The sequence below is a fragment of the Armigeres subalbatus genome, chromosome 3 (genome assembly GCF_024139115.2).
Source record: "Armigeres subalbatus isolate Guangzhou_Male chromosome 3, GZ_Asu_2, whole genome shotgun sequence".
NCBI lineage: Eukaryota > Metazoa > Arthropoda > Insecta > Diptera > Culicidae > Armigeres > Armigeres subalbatus.
In genome coordinates, this window is record NC_085141.1 from 416,419,777 (window position 1) to 416,442,582 (window position 22,806).

Here is a 22,806-nt window from a genome sequence, read left to right on the forward strand (position 1 = left end):
TTCCCATGATTCTTCTTATGGCTGTCAGTGTGAATTTTCTATGTTGGCTACGAAATGAACTGTGGTGGAGGTATACAAGTGTCAGTCCTGTGGGGTTCGAAGACCATAAACCTGCTCATTATGATTAAGGCTGAGGTAATTGTTTTACCATATGTATTGTTCGAAGAACTTAATGTTAGAGCACCTCCACGGGAGTCCCCATCTGGGTCCCTATCGCTATTTCCGGGCCCTTTATAGAGACCCACTTCTACACCGGCGGTATCTAAACGGGAATGTAAAATAAGAACGCAACTCAAAATTAGCCGTGAGTTTCCAAATTTAGCGCCCCATACTGGGTTGCTAAATTTCCATACAGAGTTGCTAAATATTTCGTGAAACGTCACTTTGGTATAGATAAAAAAAATTGCAGAAAATCTGTTTTTCTTTTTCAAAACAATTCCGGCGTAAATAAATAGCAAGGGAAAAATTCAATTTTTGATCTAGCGCCCCAGTTCAACCTCCGCGAAGAAGTAATTATACTAGTGGATCATGTATGATGAGGAGCGATGCGCACGGACGTCCGGAAAGAGTCCGAAATTTTCATGGATTTTAGCTAAAGACAATTTTACTGTTTTTCTTTAGCAAATTGTTCCAAGGAGGAGGTCTTCCAGGTGCTTCCAGGAATCCCTCAAAAGGTTGCTTGAGTGATTGTTCAGTATTTTCTTCAAGTTGTGCCGCCAGAAAATCTACCGCAAGTTTCTCTTTTCTGTCATTCATTTGAATATGATTTGCTTTGGAAATTCATCATAGGATCCCTGGAAGATTTCTCCGGGAGTTCCCAAGCAATCTTTAAGTTTTTTTTAGCAGTTGTCCCAAAATAGTTTTAAGATTTCTTCCAGAATCTATCGGGATTTTTTATTGGAACTGCCCTATAATTTCTTTTGTGATTTCATTTGAAAACTAAGTTTTCCCAAGAAAATTCTTTGGATTCTTTCGGATGTTGTTACAAAATTGTTTGTCCGTGACATTTTTCAGATAAAAAAAATGTGGAAGCATTCCTGCAGGATTTTGTCAAGTCAAGAGATTCCTGTTGGAAACTGGTGGGAATTGCAGGCGGAATTTCTTCGACTGCAAGTACAGTAGACGTTCGATAACTGCAAGTCATTTAACTGCAATGCTTTTTAACTGCAATTCGATAGTTGCAACAGTTTTGCAGTTATCGAACCGCTAAACTTCAAACTGATGTCAAACTTAATGACAGCCGCATTGCGCTGCACATTTAGATGCACTTTTATTGCATCTGACGTCGACTGACAACCGTTTGACGTCTAGAATGCGTTGCAGTTATCGAACGGCATTCGTTAACTGAAAAGTAAACATTTTACAGTTATCGAACGGCTACTGTAGTATAAACCCCCGAAATAAATTTCCAGGAGGAAGGAAGTCCAGAAGGAATAATGTCGAAAAAAACGAAAAAAAAGTGAGAAAAGTATTATGACGGATCTCCAGCTAGCCTTAAGGGGCTCCCACAATGATGAGCGCAGCGGCGCGTTTTGACAGTTAACCCATGTATTATCTGTCAAAACCTGCCGCTGCGCTCACCATTCTGAATGGCCCATTACGAGCAAAGCGTAGAATTGCCCTCCGGATTCCCGATTCTGTTGTTTTCAAGTGGGCTCCTTGAGCATAGTTGTCACACAAAATACATTCTCATGCAATGACGGGCACAGAAAAGCTTTCAATTGATAACTGAGGAAATGCTTATAGAGTACTAAGTTGAGCAGCTAGCCAAGTTCCAGTAGGAATGTAGAGACATTGAAGAAGAAAATGACTACTTTTAGCAACGCCCGGTGAGAACTCAATATGTTTACGAAGTCGCTATACCTAAAACAGAAACCACCGGTGGGAAGATGGGGCGCTATCCTAAAATAGCACTCGAGATGGAGCGCTATAATAAGAATAGCGATGAGGACTCCCGTGGAGGTGCTCTTAATAGGTAACGATATCGACTATGTCCATGTTATTTTTGTAACTGTACGAAGTACGGTAAAATGATTATGCGGGTTATGAATCAGCTTTTTGAGCAATTCATTGCTAAGTTAATTAAGGTTAGCGTGTGAAGCACCAACTTTACTCACTTTTTGAGTGATTTTCAATATGCGTGGGATGAACCGCTTCATTCGGAATTTGACAAACGCTGTCAAAGCCCGTTATGTGCGTCAAATGTGTTTATAAACGGATGGTGGAGTGGTGCAAAAATTTGTCTTCATTCCTTTAATAAATTTTAGCAAGATTTCAATCATCCTGATGAAATATTATTCATAAAATCGATAAACAATAGATCAGTGCAGTGAATTTTACTGAATCCGCTTGTGTAAAGTCAGGATTTTTCTCGGACTCGCCACATTTTTATGCTGATGAAAGTTGGTACACCGTGAATTTGATTCGCCTAGCTTCTATCGTGAAAGAGTGAGTGCAGAATAAATTTCGTGATGCGTGGTGAAATGAATTAACTCTTTCTATAGACAAGGTTTCGGTAAAATTTATGATTGCAATCGGAAAATCACAATATAGAAGGTAAGCAGCAACACTTTGCTTTTATAAATAAGTTATATGCAATATTTTCTAGAAAAAGTCTGAATATTTTTGTTACCAAACCCCACTTTTTTGCTTTGTGGTTTTTCTTTTTATGCATTCTTTCTCGTTCTGTCTTCCGATGAGAGCTACATTGCTTCACTTACAAAACAGCCGCCGCACAGTACAATGAAAACGACCAAAAATTAAATTTTGTTTACTGAGAAAGAAATATAAGTGTTATTTTGAATTATTTTGCACATAATAAGATACTAATGTATCTTTCTTGACCTAAAATATGGGGTAACCTATAGGCTTCCGTTATGACAATAAATAAATTACAAATTAAATTAAATTAATTAAATTATTAGTTCATATTGATGATGTTATTAGCATAATTGAAACAGATTTTACGACCGTAGTTGTGGTTTCGTTTGTACTAAGTTAGTGCTGTATTGATTGTTTCTTTGGACTGTTAAATAGTTTCCTTACAAAAACCCTGATTAATCCACCATAGTAACTTTCTCCTGCATTATAACCAAATAGTGTTTTGGCCATAACTCTTGAGCCCATAGTTAGATTTGGCCAATTTGAAGGAAATAGTCAATATAAGGGGGCCCTACAAAGCAAGACCATGCTGAGGGTGGCTGGGTTCGATTCCCGGTGCCGGTCTAGGCAATTTTCGGATTGGAAATTGTCTCGACTTCCCTGGACATAAAAGTATCATCGTGCTAGCCTCATGATATACGAATGCAAAAATGGTAACCTGGCTTATTTATTCATTTATTTATTTTATTTCGTCAACCAACGTAGACTAGTACATATACATATACATGTTTGTTTTTGTTTTGTTTTTGAAACCTAGCAGTTAATAACTGTGGAAGTGATTAATGAACACTAAGCTGCGAGGCGGCTCTGTCCCAGTGTGGGAATGTAATGCCAATAAGAAGAAGAAGAAGGGAATAGTCCTAATGTCCTAAAATTTAATATCCAGATTCTTTATTTATGAGATTATTGTAAACAGTTGTTTTCATTGCGGAGGATCGCATGGATCGATGTTAACAAAATTTGGAATACATGTTCTCCATCCAGATGTCACGACTATGCATTGAGGTCATTGGGACATTGAGAAAAGGGGGAAGGGTATCCCTTAGAACACAAACAGTCGGAAAAAGGGTATGGTGCGAAAGTTACACCTTCCTCGTACAGTAAGTGTACGTAAAACCTATAGGATCGCTCTAAAAACAAACTTTTTATAATACTAGTGACACACTGGTAGTATCTGTAAAAAAATATTGCCTTCCTTCAAAGATAATATTGGAATTATTTTCTTGTCGCCTTGTATCATGGTACAAATACCAAAGGTGTGTCATTAGTACCCAATATTTTTTTACACGGTTGGTATTCTTTAATTTCCCGGTTAACCTGATTTTTCACAGCTTTTTAAATACCACCTGAATTTTCTTTGATATTTTGTGAATTTTTTCATGGGGTTAACTCATAGTTTCATCAACGCTGAAGGTCGTAATCAACAAAAACCCACCCGTGTAAAAAAAGAATCGGGTGTAAGCTACCAATAATTTTATGTACCAATGTCTATGTGTTTGTGTGTGCGCAACAAATATTTGGCACAAACCCCTGGTCGATTTTATCGAAACAAAATACATTCAATGAAGCATCCTGTTCCATTGTTTCCTATTGAAAATTGGCCAAATCGAATTATGGGCTCAAAACTTGTGGCAAAATAATATTTTTAATAATGCACGGAAAAGGTACCATTCCTGCTAGGTAAATCAACACTCGAGCATGTGCGCTGCACACGAGCGTATGCACACGCTGGGAGATAAATTTAAAGTTTTGATAACGCATGAGAAATCGTGGTATGCCCTTGTTTAACGTTTGTTTCTCTATCAAACCTATAATTTTTAGTGAAGCAGTAAAACCTCAGACAAACAGACATAACACTTGTGAAATTCTCATCGTTCACTGATTTACTGGTCAATTTAAATAATAATTGGCTTAAAGATCACTCGTGGCGTACGCATCGCATTGGCTCGAGTTTGACGTTTGCTCACTTCCGCCATCTGATTCGTGATTTGCCCAACTAAGTAAAAGTTACAGATGCCGTTAGTGTATGTACAACGATGAATTTGATGCGATTTGCTCCGGTCGAAACAAGCGTGATCTTCAGTGGTTTGAATAGTTTGTAGTAGCCATCGAACAAGTGCAGTGCGTGTTTTTTTTTTTGGTCGTCAGGAAAGATATAAAATATCTATCTTGTGTTCGGTCGTGCGCAGTCGAAAAAAGCGCGATCTTCAATAGTTTGCTGTAGCCATCGAGCAAGTGAGAACAGAGTGATGCGCTTCCAAGCGGTCGTTAAAAACGTGAATCTCCTCAGTTTTCATATGTCACTGGGCGTGCATATTTTAACTTTTAACTTGTATTAGTGATATTTCCCATCCCATAGATCGCATCGCTTACCAAAGTGAATCCAGATAAATTATCCTTTGTAACTAAAACGATATCCTATCCCAAGACAATCGTGGAGATGCAGAGGAATACTCGGTCTCTAGTAGCAACGAGAGTCGGACTAACAATCCTTTACTTCCTATATGACTGTAAGGACGTGGCCGGCGCCGTCATTGACTTTAAATATTTGAGCTCCCGAAACGTGTACATTGAGAATGGGTACACACAAAAAAAAAATCGTTGGTAAAATTAAAAGAAACGTTGGTAAAATTAAGAAAATCAGTTAGTGATTTTCAGTAGAAAGTATAGGACTGTTGAATATACAAGTGGAAAAATGTCAATTCCGTGAGAAGTTTGGCAAGAGACATCTTTTCAAAATAACATTTTCCTCTTAAAACTAAATATGAACTTGCTTTTCAAAATAACATTATCTTCTTAAACTGACTATGTATTTTTCATTAGAATTAACTGGTGATGTTTTCAAATCAACAACTGTTGTGAGTTTTCATTTTTAATAAAGTACGCTAAAAAAAATGTTTAAATATTTATTTGAAAAAGGCAAGAAAATTATTTGTTGTGTCTTTAAGCTCGTCTTCAAGTATATGCTGTTTCTGGAACAGTACGCAGCTCTAGAATCCTAATTATACCAGCATAAAGCTTTCACGGCCGCTACCATTACTGTGCTAGTTGTATGGTCCATCGGGTCTACTACGAAAGGCCGAATCACAAAAGGCCGAATCACGAATGGCCGAATTACAAAAGGCCGAAAGCAAAAAAGGCCGAATGCACAAAAGGCCGAAACCACAAAAGGCCGAAATCACATAAGGCCGAATCACAAAAGGCCGAAACCACAAAAGGCCGAATAAAATCGGCAGACCAACAAAGTGGACCGGAGCGCGCGCGCTCGCTCCGGTCCACTTTGTTGGTCTGCCGATTTTATTCAAACTTTTTTTTATTCAAATACTTAATATAATTTAGAGTATTCAGATTATTTTGTGATTTCTCAGTGAAGTCTTGTGAAGTCAGTTTCTTTTAAATTGGGAGAAAATGATATGCATTGAGGAACACCGCGTTACTGTGAGCCATGAATCCGGTGGAATTTAACTCGGGCTCTTGCATTAGATTTGGGAATTTAACTTTTCCCAATACTACTGATAATGATTACTACGTCAGCAAAGGAAGAAAAAAGAGAGCTCTTGGATTACTCCGTTACTTTAAAGTGATAATATTTATCCGTATGTTCATGCTTTCATTACTGCAATGAAGATTGATCTATTATGCAATATATAAGGAATCAAATTGATTCTGTAAACACCGTCATACAACTTCTTTCAATTGAAAGATTGAGCTTCGACGTTGAACTGACGTTAAATACCTCAACTGAATAAGATTGATTAAGATCGCTGCTAGTAGTTGCAAAACACGTGGACAAGTTTTTCTTAATAGGGCAGCATAATATAAGTAAACGTAAATTTGTCAATATTCCAAGTTCTCTTAATTGAAAGATTGAAACTTTTTGTAATGATTCGGCCTTTTGTGTTATTCGGCCTTTTGAGATTCGGCCTTTTGTATCATTCGGCCTTTCGTGGTTCGGCCTTCTGGGTTTTCGGCCTTTTGTGGTATGCTAGAACATTTTCGGCCTTTTGTGATTCGGCCTTCTGTGGTTCGGCCTTTTGTGATTCGGCCTTTTGTACTGATCCCGGTCCATCCGTCTCCATTGCAGTAGTTATGCGTGCAATAGGCCATTGTCCCCTCGGTGGTTGCATCAGCCACTGGTTGGCCAGTACTAGTCGACGATAAATTCGTTGGTGCTATCAATGTGGTCGGGCTTGACATGTTCAGCAGGTGCGGGCTCAGCTTGTTTATCCAGTCCCGTACGTTGTCTCGAATCGTCCTCTTGGTAAGCTCGGTTCATCGACGCGGGTCACCTTCTAGGGAAACTAATGATTCAATAGCCTTTTCTCAGCTCTGTTTTCCACCCGGATGTCAAACTTGTCACGGCAAACTTTCAGAAGATTTGATTTCCTCTTTCTGCAGATACTTCCCCGTTTTCCTGGGTCTTCCGTCTTGAAGGTTGGCAATGAATATTGCTTTACCTGAAAAATAATTATAATCACAAGGTTTTCGTTATAAATAATAAACTACAAATAACGAACCATCATCAGGTTGTGCTCCGCAATCCATCCGATGACCGTCCCGCTAGCTGGAATGGTGAGAGAAAACGTCGACCCGTGCTGGATGGCGGCGGTAGGCGGCCTTTGATGATTGGTATAGGACTATCCTTTCGCCGGTTCTTAGCGCCTGAGCCTGAGAAGCAAGCTGAGAAGGCAGGATCCGGAGAAATGAAGCCATTTACACTACTCGCACAACACGCGCTTTCACTCGTTTCATTATTTTTGTTTTATGATGCAACTCACTGACAGATAGTCGTGGGCTGCCAGTTAAATTACTTCTCGTTTCAGTGCTGCCAAAAATGAAAAATGTTAAGGTTCGTTTAATAGTTTAGCACATTTTATTCTGAAAGGTTTGACTGTAAAAATCAGAATTTTAAACTGAAAAAAAAACTTTCAAATCAATCAATTTAGCTTTTGATTTGAATGTTTTGACTCTTAAAAATACCAAAATTTCCATATTGTTGAAATAAAATTAGAAAATGTTGGAATCCCAACTTTTTTTTTCTCTGTGTAGCTAATCCCAAGCCCTATTCATTGTGTTCTCTGTACAATTTCGCAAGTTTAGTCAATCACGGAGTAGCAAATACGAATTGTGCGGTAATAATGCTCATGCTCATTTATTAGAAGTTGGTTTGCTTAAGTGAAGAACTGAAGTAATTTCAAAATTCACAGAAATAAAGAAAACAAAGTTGTGTACTTTGGAATGAATTGATTATCATGTCATTCGATTTAATGTCCATAAATACATAATTGTCCCATGTAGATAGGAAACCAAGCAAACATGGGATTGTTATGCATTAATGAACAGTTTACATCGTTTTAAAAAAAATCCCTTCACTTTTAAAACCTACCCCGAAACAGTGCCTAGAAGGTGCGTTGGTGAATAAGTTTGTTTGTGCACATTCATAAACCTTAATTCGTCGAGCTGAGTCGACATATGACTCTACCGAATCTTTGTAGTTTTGTTCGATAAACGCTCGCAGTGCGATTCTTGGAGACAGCTCCATAAATATCTCAAATTGTTGTAGTTTTAAAGATGTAGGGGAATAAAAACAAGAGTTAATCGTACAATACAATCAACAGCTGGATTATTTTGAGGAGAATTTACATAAAGGTTATTACAGTCGCCTCCCCACATCTCGATATTGAAGAGACCATCGAGATAAGAAAAGATCGAGAAATCTCATTTCTTGTCCTCGGTGTGATTGTTGTTTTTGGGGTCCTCCTTAGCCTAGCGGTAAGATGTGCGGCAATAAAGCAAGACCATGTTGAGGGTGCCTGGATTCGATTCCCCGGTGCCGGTCTATTTCTCGACTTCCCTGGGCATAAAAGTATCATCGTGTTAGCCTCATGATATACGAATGTAAAAATGGTAACTTGGCTTAGAAACCTCGCGGTTAATAACTGTGAAGCACCCAAAAAAATCTGCACGTTCTTTCCACCTGAAAAAATACGTAGATTTTTTCCACCTGAAATTCACGTAACTTTTACCTGATTTTCCGATAGAAATTTCATTCTACGTGAAAATCAGGTAAGTTCTACCTGAGTTTTGGATAGAATTCACCGGACACGTAAGTTTCACCTGAATTTTCTGAAGCATTTGCAGCTACGTGTGCACGTAAAATGTACCTGAAAATTCAGGTGGAAACAACGTTTAGATTATTTGGAGTGAGGAAGTACTGAATGAACACTAAGCAACGCGGCGGCAATGTCCCAGTGGGGGATATAATTCCAATAAGAAGAAGAAAGAAAAGTTGTGATTGTTATTGTCCAAAATGGTCTAGTGGCCTAGAAAAATGATTGTCGATATAATCATTTATCTAGGCTACTAGACCATTTTTGGACAATAACAATCACAACTTTTTTTTTCTTGGAAGAGATAATCCTGAACAAAATATGACCAGAACACATCAAGATATGGAGGTTATCGAGATGTAGAAAGCAAACATGTTAGTAGATTGATGGGACCGAGAAAATCATCGACATATGGTAAGATTTCGAGATATAAAACATCGAGATGTAGCGATTCGACTGCAGTCGACTACATGTAGTTCAGATAAAGATTATATGTGTTTCCGCATATACGTTATGCAAATTCATATAGCCGTTACAGTATGGGGGATACTGTAAAGGCTATGTGAATTCGCATAAGCGGGGGGCTCATCCGGCTCTTGCTAATCCGACGACACGTTAGTCCGGATCTTGCTAATTCGGATTTTTCCGAATTAAAAAGTATCAACACCCATTCAAACACATTACGCTGTCAGTATTCAAATTTGTGCTGTGAATTTTTTCTGGTTCATTTGTTTGGATTTGACAGTGGATTAACGAGAGAATTCTCGATAGTGCGGTCATACATTTGTCGAATCAGCGGGGGTATAGGGTAAAATGCCCAATAGTGGACCTCCTAGTAGCGGAATTTTCTTCTTCCTGCCATAAGGAGTAGAAATTTTCAACATAATAATTCTGCTTGATATCTAATAACAAGTTCTGCATCCCCTCTTCACGATACAGTATACCCCCGCTGATCCGACAAATGTATGGCCGGACTATCGGGGTTTCTCTCGTTAATCCGACTGTCAAATCCATACAAATGAACCAAAACAAAATCACAGCACAAATTTGAAAACTGACAGCATAATGTGTTTAAATGGGTGTTGATACTTTTTAATCCGGAAAATTCCGAATTAGCGAGATCCGGACTAATGAGTCGTCGGATTAGCGAGATCCGGATAAGTGGGGGGATACTGTACATACATAAAAAACTAAAAAACACGACGTTATTCGTTGAAATTAACATTTTAAAGTCTGACTGATTTCGCCCTATAGTAGTCTCCCTGGGGGTCCATAATAGGAAATTGCTTCCCTATAGTCGACACTTCATTTGATTTTCATGTTTCGTTTCGGGACGTTCTTCTTCCCTATTGTGGACCCCCCAAAATATTTGTCAGTAAATGTTTATTAAAAAAAATGCCTTTATGCAGCCTAATATTTTTTTTAACATAAACATACAGAACATATCATGATTTTTTTGCTATTCAAATCCGATGATAGAAACGTTCGAAACAAACAAAGAAAACATTTGAATTAGTATTAAAGTTTAGAATTTGATATCAGAAAGCTTCAATAGTCGATAATAACTACATAATGATTATTATTTTATTTCCACCATCTCTATTCTCTTTCAAGTTAGTCTAAAATATTCTTATTGGAATCAACTTGTGTTTTTCCGTTCAATCCATCCCATCTATTTTTCTGTTATCCAGCCGCCACGCCGTCACTGGCGACTAGAGTTCATTCAGTAAAAAATAAAAATCTACCATCAATCTCATTCACAACTACGGACTCATCGCCAGCAGCAGGAAGCACATGTGAAACACACACATACACACTCGCAAGCAACGGAGATGAGAGCAAGAGAGAATCAGAGCTTCATTCACAAAGGTTTTCAACAAAATAGCGGGCAAGGGCTGCTGCATGAATGGGTTGTTTATGTGTGTGTTAGCTCTGATGTCACGGGCACCGTTACGTTGCTGTAGTTGGTCGGACGGATCGTACGGGTCTGTACGTCATCAGCTGATACCGTACTGGGATGAACTGAGAAAGCGAGATACTTGTACACCATGGGTTCCCGAACATTTTGGGTGGTTACTTCCCTGTAAATTTTAATCATTGTTCAGGCTTATCCAAAGGTGCCGTACAAAACATTATTAAATAAATTTTACCATTACCATTATTTTTAAATCATTCGTTCGCTATCAAAATTATCTACAGTTCCAACAGAATTCTAGTTCAATACATATTATTTGAGGGGGTCAAACGCAAAGGGATGTAAGTGACAAAAAGTTAGTTTTGAGAAAAATGAGTGCAAAGTTTTTCAATATTTTTTCGCTTCATACAAATTGAATGAAAGTTATATCGTACAAACTACATCAACATATTGCCGCAAAGCTCGAGAACCAAAGCTTCTATTGCTGTAGTCAACTCAGATTTGACCAAAATTGCACTTACACCCCTCTGCTTCTAACCCCCTCATTTGTATTTAACAACATGTTTTTCAAATAACACGCTCCACACGCTCCTGAACAGTTCGTGGTCTATTTTTTTAGAATGGAAATTTTTTTAACAGGAAACCTATACCAAATCATCGGCATTTCTAATAACAGAAAATATTTTCAGAAAAATGTTAGGAAACCATTATGGCAAATATGTTTCAATTATGAAATTGCATGATAATCTCTTTAGATCTACGCACTTGAGTAATTATTTACATATACAGTATCCCCCCGCTTATCCGGACCTCGCTAGTCCGACGACTCGTTAGTCCGGATCTCACTAATTCGGAATTTTTCGGATTAAAAAGTATCAATACCCATTTAAACACATTATGCTGTCAGTTTTCAAATTTGTGCTGTGATTTTGTTTTGGTTCGTTTGTATGGATTTGACAGTCGGATTAACGAGAGAAACCCCGATAGTCCGGCCATACATTTGTCGGATCAGCGGGGGTATACTGTATAAAATTCAGGTAGAATCTACAGTTATAATTTCTAAACCAACATTTGAAAAGGGCGTAACAAACAAAATTTATTCCTTCTGATTCTTCGCCTACATATGTAACTATATGTGGACGAAGAATCAGATGGAATAAATTTTGGTTGTTACGCCCGTTGAATGGAGAGATGGAATGTATACTGCCGTGAATCGCATATTTGTCTCATATGAATAGGAAATCCAGCAAAGATGGGACAGATATGCGATTCACGGCAGTATAGATCTTGTCGACACTTATTAAACAATTATTTGTCAAAATAAAAACCAACTTTCGCTTTGCGGGTGTTTTTCACGTCGGTTGTGGGGTCATTTAAGCCCACCCAAACAATCCATCACCACTGAATCAGATGGAAGCAGCGATTTGAATTTTCTTCTTTCATTAAATGGCGCTGGGTTGCGTTGGTGGGCACGCATGGGAGGTTAGGAATCATTGTTTGGGAACCAATGCTTTTCAATATTGTTCTCTCTCGCGATTTCATGTCTATTTTTTACTCACCCATTCCATCGTACGTGCATCTGTCAGTTAGTTGTCAAAAATTCATTGCAAAGAGGTGTGTGAAATCGAGAAAAGCCTTCTTATAATATTGTGTGTCCATTGCAGACCTTCGTCGAAGAAAAAAGTCAGAAAAGTGGACAAATTTTAGACTCTGAAAATGGTCAAATCTGCAGAAGATTCATTTGGTTGTGAAGTGCGTTCTGGGGACTGGTGAATAAAGTTGGAGGTTGGGAAGTAGGGCTCGGTATCCCGGTACAAATTGCAAGACTAGAGATTTGTCTCGCGAGGACTTTTTCTGTTCACCATCACACCAACCAGTGAAAAGCACCAGCAGCAGCAGCTCAAGAAGTGTAGGGTGAAAAAGTGGTTAGTTGTCCATTGCGATGTAATAGTGCGGAGTTGTTGTGTTTCGAAATTGTTGGAATTTTACGAGATGTATATATTGTGAACATCAGCACGAAATGTATTTTTTAAACCATTTTCAACTCTAATCTGATGTTTGTCAGAGTGAGTTTGTTTACTACAAATTGTGCTACAATTGTATCTTTACCCTAGGAGCAAAAAAAAATGTATCGAGCCAATAATCCAACATTAGTCGTAGGGTAGTAGCAATAGTAGCATATCAACCTGAAGGAAGAGCTCGGAGAGTTTTGCGTGTGTGAAAAGAGGACGTCTCTCGGATGTCGTTCGTGGTCGTAAAGTGTGTGTTATTGAAAGATCGCAAAACAAGAAAATGTGAGCTCAAAAATACACGGCGCAGACAGTGGATCATTTCGATGACCTCCGATGGAATATTAGAGTAAGACTCCCCAACATATTACTCCGAAGAAAGTCTGTACAGTACCAATGATTTTTGAGCTGTAATATTGACCGAAGCTGAAGTTGTTTTTCAATCTATTAGCTGGATAATGAGTAGGTATACAGCGGTGGTTCTCAACCATCTATTTTCAATGCCATAACTTGTTCAATAATTATGATGGTGTATTAAACAGTAAATGTAGTTATTTCCTAATGCTTAAGGACTACTCAGCATAAACATCAAGGTTTTTCTGAAACAGAATTTCACGAAACAACATCATTCTGGGACACTGATAGCATTTTAAACTTAATAATAATTTCTTTAAATCGACAATTGACAGTTCGCTATTTAAGAGAAGAAATAGTTCAAGTAGTGGGATACATGTTACATACTTGTATCGCAATTATGAAAAGATTCTCAAGATTACGAACTGAGAAATTACGTGATTTATAATCCACATATATGCTGCTTATGCAAAGAACCGCCTACATAAACTAGTCGAGAACTTCTGATCCGAGCCTTGTATTGAATAAGAGATATTTTTTATGCATGATCTTTGTTGTCTGTTAGCTTCTATGTTGTTCCATTGTTGAATTATTTGCAATCTTGTTTGTAATTTACAATTGGTATTCGCTGACAAAATAACTAACTCGGAATTGAATGGCAAACAATAGAGTTGCAAGAAGTAAAAATGTTAAGTGGATAAGAGAAAAGGTTCTCAAAATACTTCGATGACAATGCTACTGTGGATAGTGGTGACAGACACATTATCCAATGTGCTAGTTTTATAAGATATTCGGACTACGAACTTTATCACTTGATGAAGTGTTTATGAAACGTCATATACATTACTCCCAATGAAAATCAGATATTTAAACTTTGACATCGAAGTATTATATGACAATGTCGGTCTTGGTATCGTATGTTTGAATAAGTCGTTGCACATCAATACCAGATCGTTGTCAATTTTTTTTTCGTTTTCAAATCATCCAGACCATGAGCGTTTTGTCCATGTATTTCGTCATCATTTGATCAAAAAAGCTGGAATTGAAAACATCGATAATCCCGTCCCTTTTGAAATATATCGGGAACAAAATTCAGCATATTTTTTCCTGAGCTATTTGAACGTTAGAGGAAAAATTTTATTACCAAATTATTATTATGCTTTTTATAACTTGTGAAAGGATATGTACTTTCTCACACTGGATACATTGACGCAAATTTTGTAGGACGGACAGCCGATTCTCTTCAATAGTACGAATCTTTTCTAAGATCTCCTTGTTCGCTGGTTTTAGGTTGGTAACCATTTTCCATTTTCTAGATGTTCTCGACGAGACATGAATCTTTGGATTTCCATTAGACACGAGACTACGAATAAGTTATATGGGCCACCTGCAAATGGACTGCGCGGACTACCAAACAAGTAATTAAGACTACGCATCTTATCTGACAACTACGACCAACAACAACCTCAAGCGAAAAAGTTCAGCTAAGAGGAATTATTCCTGCTTTTTTTAAATTTTTATTTTTTTTTTAACTAATTTTATTTGCTAATTATCTAATTCATGCATTCATCTCTTAGACTAGGTGTTCCGTGTTTTCTTAACACTATCATCCTTATTTGCTATTACATTTTTAGTTATTTTTAATACATTTCAATTGCCTCTGGCAGTTAGGATTTTTCCTCTGGTTGAATTGAACCATGCAGGAATTACAATGTTTTCAACTTAAACTAAACCTAACCTAATTTATACTAGGGTTGCAAGGATCTAATCGTTGCAATAGAAGATTGCAACGATTTTTGTCTAAAATTGGAAATTATTTTGTTGGACATATTTGTTGCAATGTCTCAATATTAGAAATTCTATGAAGTTCTTTGGTACTATTATACCACGGAGGCAACTTCAGAATCATTTTTAAAATTTTATTTTGAATCCTGAGTGCCTTCTTTCTGGTATTGCAGCAACTAGTCCATATTGGCACAGCATACAACATGGCTGGTCTAAAAACTTGTTTGTAGATCAAAAGTTTGTTCTTAAGACTGATTTTGTTTTGATTTTCTGTTTATAAGTGGATCCACTTAATATATTTGTTACATTTGGCTTGAATGCCTTCAATGTGACTTTTAAAAGTTAATTTTTGATCTAGCAGAAGTTAGCTTCGCTAGACCAATCAATTGGAATCCCATTCATAGTGACAATATGTCTGCTAGAAGGTTTCAAATAAGATGCTCTCGGCTTATGTGGGAAAATTATAAACTGAGCTTTGGAAGCATTCGGGGAAATTTTCCATTTTTGAAATCTACTACAAATGCCACGATGGCTTCACTTTTTGGCTGAAAGGCCGGTGTCATCTGCAAACAATGATTTTTGACACCCTGGTGGTAAATCAGGTAAGTCAGAAGTAAAAATGTTATACAATATGGGCCCCAGTATGCTACCTTGGGGAACACCAGCTCTTACAGGTAATCTATCAGATTTAGAATTCAGATAGTTTACCTGCAGTGAGCGATCTGATAAATAATTTTGGATCAGTTTAATAATGTACAGAGGAAAATTAAAATTCATCAATTTTACAATCAAACCTCCATGCAAACACTGTTACATGCTTTCTCTATATCAAGAAGAGCAACTCCAGTCGAATGGCCTTCAGATTTGTTGAGCCGAATTAAATTCGTAACTCATAATAACTGATGAGTGGTTGAATGCCCATGGCGAAAACCAAATTGCTCATCAGCAAAAATAGAATTGTCATTAATATGAACCGTCATTTTATTTAAAATATTCTTTTCAAACAGTTTACTTATTAAAGAAAGCAAACTGATTGGGCGATAATTTTTCCCTGCTTTAATAAAGGCAGCTGCATTGCTGGCTGGCTACGATGAAGCAACATTTTATCTTAAGGTCAATTGACTCGAAGTAGGTTCATGCCTGACAGCAGGTCACTTTTTTCAGTCACTAAGAAGTAGCTCTTTGAGCTCATGTCACTTCTCATTTCAATTTTCAACTATTTTGATCACAGTCCAGCCTTGGTGTTATTATTAGCTTTTCACCAGTGATTAATTGAATAGAGTCTATGTCACCGTTAATGAATTTGTACATTGCAAGGCAAGCAGAATATGCCTAGGAGATGCATAATTAGATCAAATTCACAAGTGTTTCTGCAGACACTGTTGATTTTGAAGTGCAATTGTCCCAAGAAAGTCAGTCCCATACTTCAAATTTCCATTCACTGCATCGCTTCGTGAGGTTGTCTGCACAAGCTTCTTTGTGCTACCCACCGCCAATCAGAAGGTCTGGTTGAGGTGCCTCAGATTTGATTTTTCATGAATTTTAAATGGGCCCGTATTTTGATTTTCTGTGGCGAGATCCCGCGAATCCCGCCCCTTTAAAAACACATGGGAGCAAAATCCGCAGATTTGACAGACACCAGACACCCGAGGTGTGAGGCTTGAATGCTTGATCTGAAATTTTACCGATGCGAAATCAAAAGAAAAGTTTATACATACATGTGCTACCCAGAACGTATCCAAGAGAGAGGGTACGGGTATTCGCATTAGCATTGGAGCAATTCGCATAAATTCGTATGTGGTACAAGACAAGCCAAGACTATTGTATGAGAGTAGCATCACTTTCATCCGTTACCACAGAAATTGTTTTGGGACTAATCACTATCTCTTAGATGGAAGCAATGCACTCTCCAAAAGTCGAGATCTGTCCTGGCCACGTCCTTTCGAATGCTGACGACGGGGAAGGATGATTAGTTTGAACACCTAAATACTAAAGAAAGATGCAGAGAACTTTACGACCTCCCGCTCATAGGAGGTTTTGGGATTGTGTGGTAGGTTATAACAGTAGAAATCGTTTTGGTAGAATTTGAAACACAGAAAGAACTGAAATAAAAATACAAAGTAGGGAAGGGACGAGCCTGAAATGGAACTCACGACCTCCAGAGTGTATGTAATCAAAAGTGGCGACACTGTCAGAATTGGAACAAAATTCATCTGTCATTCCCACACGATTTTGTGTTCCAAATGAGCAGGAAACCTGTCAGATGCAACACATGTCGTCACTCTTAATTACATACACTCGAACGACCTCCTGACGACCGGCAGAAGCGGTAGCAACTAGACCACCGAGCTCGTCATCCAAGAGCGTATCGCTGAAATAGGCCCCTGGAATTCTCACTTCTGATCATTTGCTGATACCAATTCATCTATTATTCTATTTATAGGTGAGTGGTGAAAGTAGTCCGAAAGCAGAATTGTTTCAAAAGTTTTAGGAATAGAAGCGATCAGAAAACAGTCATATTGTGCATTCCGGATTATTTTCAACACTCGATCTGCACAACAATTTTTTCGCTTATTTGCCAGATTAGCCTGACATCATAATAAGAACAAAAAAAAACATATATGTGAATATGTACGTTATGTGGAAGATTGAGGATACTCAGATAATTTGAGAAGTTTTCTACGATTCTCTGGAAAAATATTGCTTTTCCAAGATTGTTTAAGGATAACTAAGAAAAAGCATGACATACATATTTGAATTCTCGATTATCGAACATTTTTACAAGCTTCCAGCAGAAGTCATGGATCACAGAAATTTGTTTAAATCTTCAATGGTTTAAATCAATTATTGCTTATTATTGGTTATGGATCTAGCGATTCAAAGCGAACTTTTAAGAAATCGTATGATTGTCAAATAATCTTTTGAGAGCTCATAATTACTTACGGACCAGATTTCGAGTGGACTTTGTGATGTTTTTTGGTTCCTCAGATTTCAATGAATCTTTTAAGGTTTGTAGAAAACCTTTTTCCTTGGGTTTCCAATAATTAATTTAAACGCACTTCATCAATACAACAATCTATACAACATCAATACACTTTCAATATTTGTATTATTCCCATTTGCTGATTTCAACAACTTTTTTTACCTCAGGAAAACTTTTAGATATTTCTGAACATTTAGTAATCTAGGTTCGATCATTTAGTAGATTGTCAAATCATTCCAGATGCTGAATTCCAAAATGTTTAGTATGGTGAACGTCTAGTGCTGCCTAATAGTTTGTTAATTTTTTTTTAACTTTATTAAGATTATTTCAACACCGTAGTTCGTTAGTTGAATTTTACTTATTGCCAGTTGCAGTAACTAAAACTGAATGATTGAAATTTTGTTATCATATAGCATAATTTATTGTAACTAGTACATTACTTCCGGTTTCAGTGAAATTCAAACAACGATTTGTTAGGCAGAGTTGTCGAAAAATCTTCAAATAAGAAGTTCACCATACTACTCATTTTGGAAGTGGAAGCTTCTGGAATGAGGTAATATTGATAAACTAATAAATGATTGAACCCAAATTACAAGATGATCGAAAAGATTCTTGCTTTAGACATCTTGAACGCTTTTGAGATTATAAAGTGCTCAAAGTCTTAAAGAACAATCAGTAGTATACTCCTTTAGAATCTTAGAAACCTCTGTAATTATTCTAAAGACTAAAGACTAAAAGATTAAATTTGAAATCACCTTTTAATAACACACAGATGTTTGCCAGCTTCATAATGACTTCATATGTTATACCAATAATCATGGGGAGGACAATGCTTTGACTGTCCCACCCAGAGAAATTCGTGCGTAGGACATGTCCTACTTGTCCCACCTACTCCCGGCGCCACTGACTATATATATTTTTCGAGCACTGTTATACTTTTTATAATGTAATACATTTTCAAATTGTCTGCGAAGGAGAGGCGGCAACCTGGTGATAATAGCAGAAAAACATCATTTAATGAAGATTAAGAATAGCAGAGGGCCCATGTTATTGCCTTGAGGTACTCCCGAATTGTTTGCAAAAGCTTCAGATTCCGAGGTGCCAATCTTAACCCTTACCAGACGGTTCATTAGGTATGACCTGAACCAATCCTCATTCGTTGATGAGACGTCGAGTATCATAAGCAAGCAAAATGTCATGGTCTGCTCTAAAGACTATATACAAAGACGCGAAATCTGATCCCTGAACAAACAAATCAACCGGCAACCTCGAATGCGCAACGCTGCTGATGCTGCATAAACTTTTCAAATTGGTCTAATAAGATTTTCATGAATCAACAATATCGAATTTGTAACGCGTTCACCAAACCAAATCAGGTTGTTAATTCACGATGAATAAGTAAACTTCATTTCCAACCATTTGTTGGGGTTGATTAGCTCGAACTTATCAAAAAATAACAAAATAGTTATTGTGATAATTGAAATAGCCCTTACCAAATGTCACGCGCGATTTTTTGGAATGACAGGTCTCTTGCTGGATTGGAATGACACTGACAGTAAATTTGGAATTCCAATTGAAACATTTCCTGCTTTTGTTTATAGTGTCTTTAGTCTACTCTACTGTACTCTACTGTAGAGTATGTATACACATTCTGTAAGACGACGCCCGTAGCAGCAGAAAGCGGATCATCGAGAGGCCGTCGCCAAAAGCAGCAATCTTCGGACATCGGACTATCGTTTATTTACTGTTAGTGCCGCATTGTAAAAGAAAATCGGTTCTTCTCAGGACCAAAATTTTATTAGAAGAAAGGGTTGATTGCAAAAATGGCGTCGATTACGGTCCCCGGATACCAGTGGCGTCACTGAATTTTTTTTCTTAAGGTGGTTATACAACAAAGCCACAAATCGGCCATCTTGGAAACCACGTGATTTTTCTAGTGATTTTTCAAGAGCACAAATTGAGAGAACCACAACGCCCATGGGGATGAAACATTCGTAGATTGTTTCCTTACTCATGCTAAACAATCGACTTTAATTTCAGTATTGTACGACAATTATTACGCTAGATTTGGATATTTGATAATAGGAGTAGAAACTCGTGTGGTGAATTTAAAATTCACCACATGGCTTGATTGTATAATCACCTTAATAGTGGCCACATTGCAGAAAATTATCGAATGACTGTTCGACAGCAGCAGCAGTCAAGTGAAATTTTTACGCAAGGTACGGACTATCGTTTATTTGGTATGAGTGATTAGAAAGGCGCATTGTGTTGTGGCGCTCCTTGCAATTAGACATTGCAAAACATTGTACATATTAGAAGGGATGACGTCTATCGTGTTCCAGCGGCAAATCATAAATTGGCTGACAGCGGCATCAGCAGCAGTGAAGTGGAAATTCATTTCAAAATTTTGATTTCCTGCGTGCGCGGTACGGAAACTTTTTTCCTTTGAGTGGGACTGGGGTTTATTTTAAGTGGAGCTACGTCCTCGTTCATATTCACTATAGGAGCTGACTTACTTAATGACGACTTTGGCTATCTCGATACGCACGAAGGTGTCGTTTATGAGGCTGTTTATGATGCTCGACGCCTTCGAAGAGACGCCCTTGATGGTGTTTCTCTGAGCCTTGCTGCCGCCGCTCGTAGCAATCATCGTCGCTGCCGCCGCCCGTAGTGCAAAATATAATCGCTTCGCGTCGGCAGCAACGCAAGCGCTCTTCGGAGGGAGATGCTGCGAAAATTGATTCCCATGGATGGTGTCTATCGTTTTTTAGCGGCAACTTATCGAGTGGCTGACGTTAAGGTCAGTAGCAATGAAATGAAGTTTTCTCAAGATTCTCCTTCGGTTTCTGTCGCTCCTTGTGATAGGAAAGAAAGATGCATTACTGAAAACAAATGGGTTCTTTTCAGAATCATAATTTTACACAAGAGAAGGTTGAGCTGAGACAAATATTTTTCAAAGTTCAAATCATAAGCTTTGTTGGTGCTTGTGATTGGATAGGCGTATTGTGGAAAACAAATTGGTTCTTATCAGAACCATCATATGACATGGCAGAAGCTTGAACTGAGTCGAATTGTCGAATTTTCTTCAAAGTGCAACTCATAATTGCTTGGGAGCAGCAGAAAGTAGCCGTCGGCAGAAGAATCGCAAGCGCTCGTCGGAGCCGCTGCAAAAATTTATTCACATCATTCATACAACAACGCCGTATTGAAATAAGTCTGAAAATTTCTAACAGTTGAATAAATTTTCAATCGAATATCGTCTTTAATCCCAGCACCAGCAGAATCTTTAATGATGACGTCTGATATCATTGAGTTGCGTTAGTTGCAAATGAGATTTTCTCTAGGTTCATATTCATATTCAGAATTTCCAAATAAAATCTTTTACACTTCACGTAATCCTACATCCAATTGGCGGTCGTGTCACGGATACAACCTTCTACTTTTTTCGCCTAGATCTCAGCACCGCCAAGATTCAGCAAACGAGATTTTTGCCGAGATCTCAGTAAAAGTAACTTTTTGGTTGCAGAGATATGGTAAATATTTTGCTGAAAATCAGTAATAAATGAAATTTTCTGCCGAGATGCAGTTTTTGAAATTGCTGAGCTAAAGCGGTGCCCGATTTTGCCGAGCTGAAAAAAGGAAAAAGTGTGTAAAATGCGGCCTTCAGATCCATATACGCTGCATCAACTTGCCTAGACGTGAATTGTACCAAGTTCGTACTAACTGACCGCTTCGGATAAAATCCATGTTGGTCGAAATCGATGTAGTTTTTTAAACAGGCAAACAAGGATTCTTTCATTAATCTCGAACAACTTTAGAACTAAGAATAGGACACGGAATGATTCCGATACTAAAATTCCGTGAGCAGTAACGCTAATAACGCCTGCTGGATAAAGTACAGTATATCCCCGCTGATCCGACAAATGTATGGCCGGACTATCGGAGTATCTTTCGTTAATCCGACTGTCAAATCAATACGAATTAACCAAAACAAAATCACAGCACAAATTTGAAAACTGACAGCATAATGTGTTTAAATGGATGTTGATACTTTTTAATCCGGACTGAATTAGCGAGATCCGGACTAACGAGTCGTCGGATTAGCGAGGTCCGGATAAGCGGGGGGATACTGTAAATGGAGCTGTCACTTTTCCTATAGAGAAAAATATTCTGTACGGAAAAGTTACATTTCTCCCATATTGAAGCAGCTGTAAAATTTTCTTTGGTAACTTGATCAAATTTTCCGTAAACCCATTCCGTATCCGCAGCGTAGTTTGAATAGTTTGCGGAAAAGGTCTAATTAGTCATCATTAAATAGAAACATTCAAGATGATTTTGTAATTCGATCAGTATGTTTGTTAATTATCCAACGTTAGGGACTGTCCATATACCACGTGGACAGGTTTTGATCATTTTTAGATACCCCCTCCCCCAGCGTGGACAGATTGTTCATATAAATTAAAAAAAAAGTATGAACCGTGGATATTCGCCATACCCTTCCCCCAAAACTCCATGTGGTATATGGTCAGCCCCTTACCCCTATTTTAAAATATGGGTACATAATAACCTGCATTGGTGTATATTTATACCGATATAAGGCGGGTAAAAGTAGTTTGTAGTTCATACCCATTGCTTACAAAAGAAAGTGTACGTGTTGGAAAAATAGAGGCGAGGCCATAGTCAGAATAAGAAATCAAATGTGTATCTTTTATTATAAATCATTTGAATTTAGTAAGAATAAATCAGATACAAATCATTTTTTGATTGAGACTTTGGACATTATATGCCAATAACAAAAATTACGTTTTATTTCCACAGAATCTATCGTCAAATGTAATAACGAAAGCGTAGATTGTTGAGTCATACAGAACAGTTTCGATAACTGTAAACTCTATTGTGAATGTATAAGTCAACAGCAACCCTGTACAAACCACAATGCAAAGCTTGGAGCCGGCATCATGTCAAGAAGCAGATGTGAGTATTGAT

At 37.7% G+C, this 22,806-nt stretch overlaps 1 protein-coding gene across 1 annotated transcript in view; it reads left to right on the forward strand.

Moving 5' to 3' along the window:
- Nucleotides 1-2,203: 2,203 nt before the first annotated feature.
- LOC134227266 (uncharacterized) overlaps nucleotides 2,204-22,806 on the forward strand; it is a 37,128-nt gene continuing 16,525 nt past the window's right edge. Inside the window, 2 exon segments of the mRNA XM_062708635.1 lie at nucleotides 2,204-2,556; nucleotides 22,639-22,794. Of these exon segments, the coding sequence (XP_062564619.1) occupies nucleotides 22,756-22,794 (39 nt within the window). The 5' untranslated portion in view covers nucleotides 2,204-2,556; nucleotides 22,639-22,755.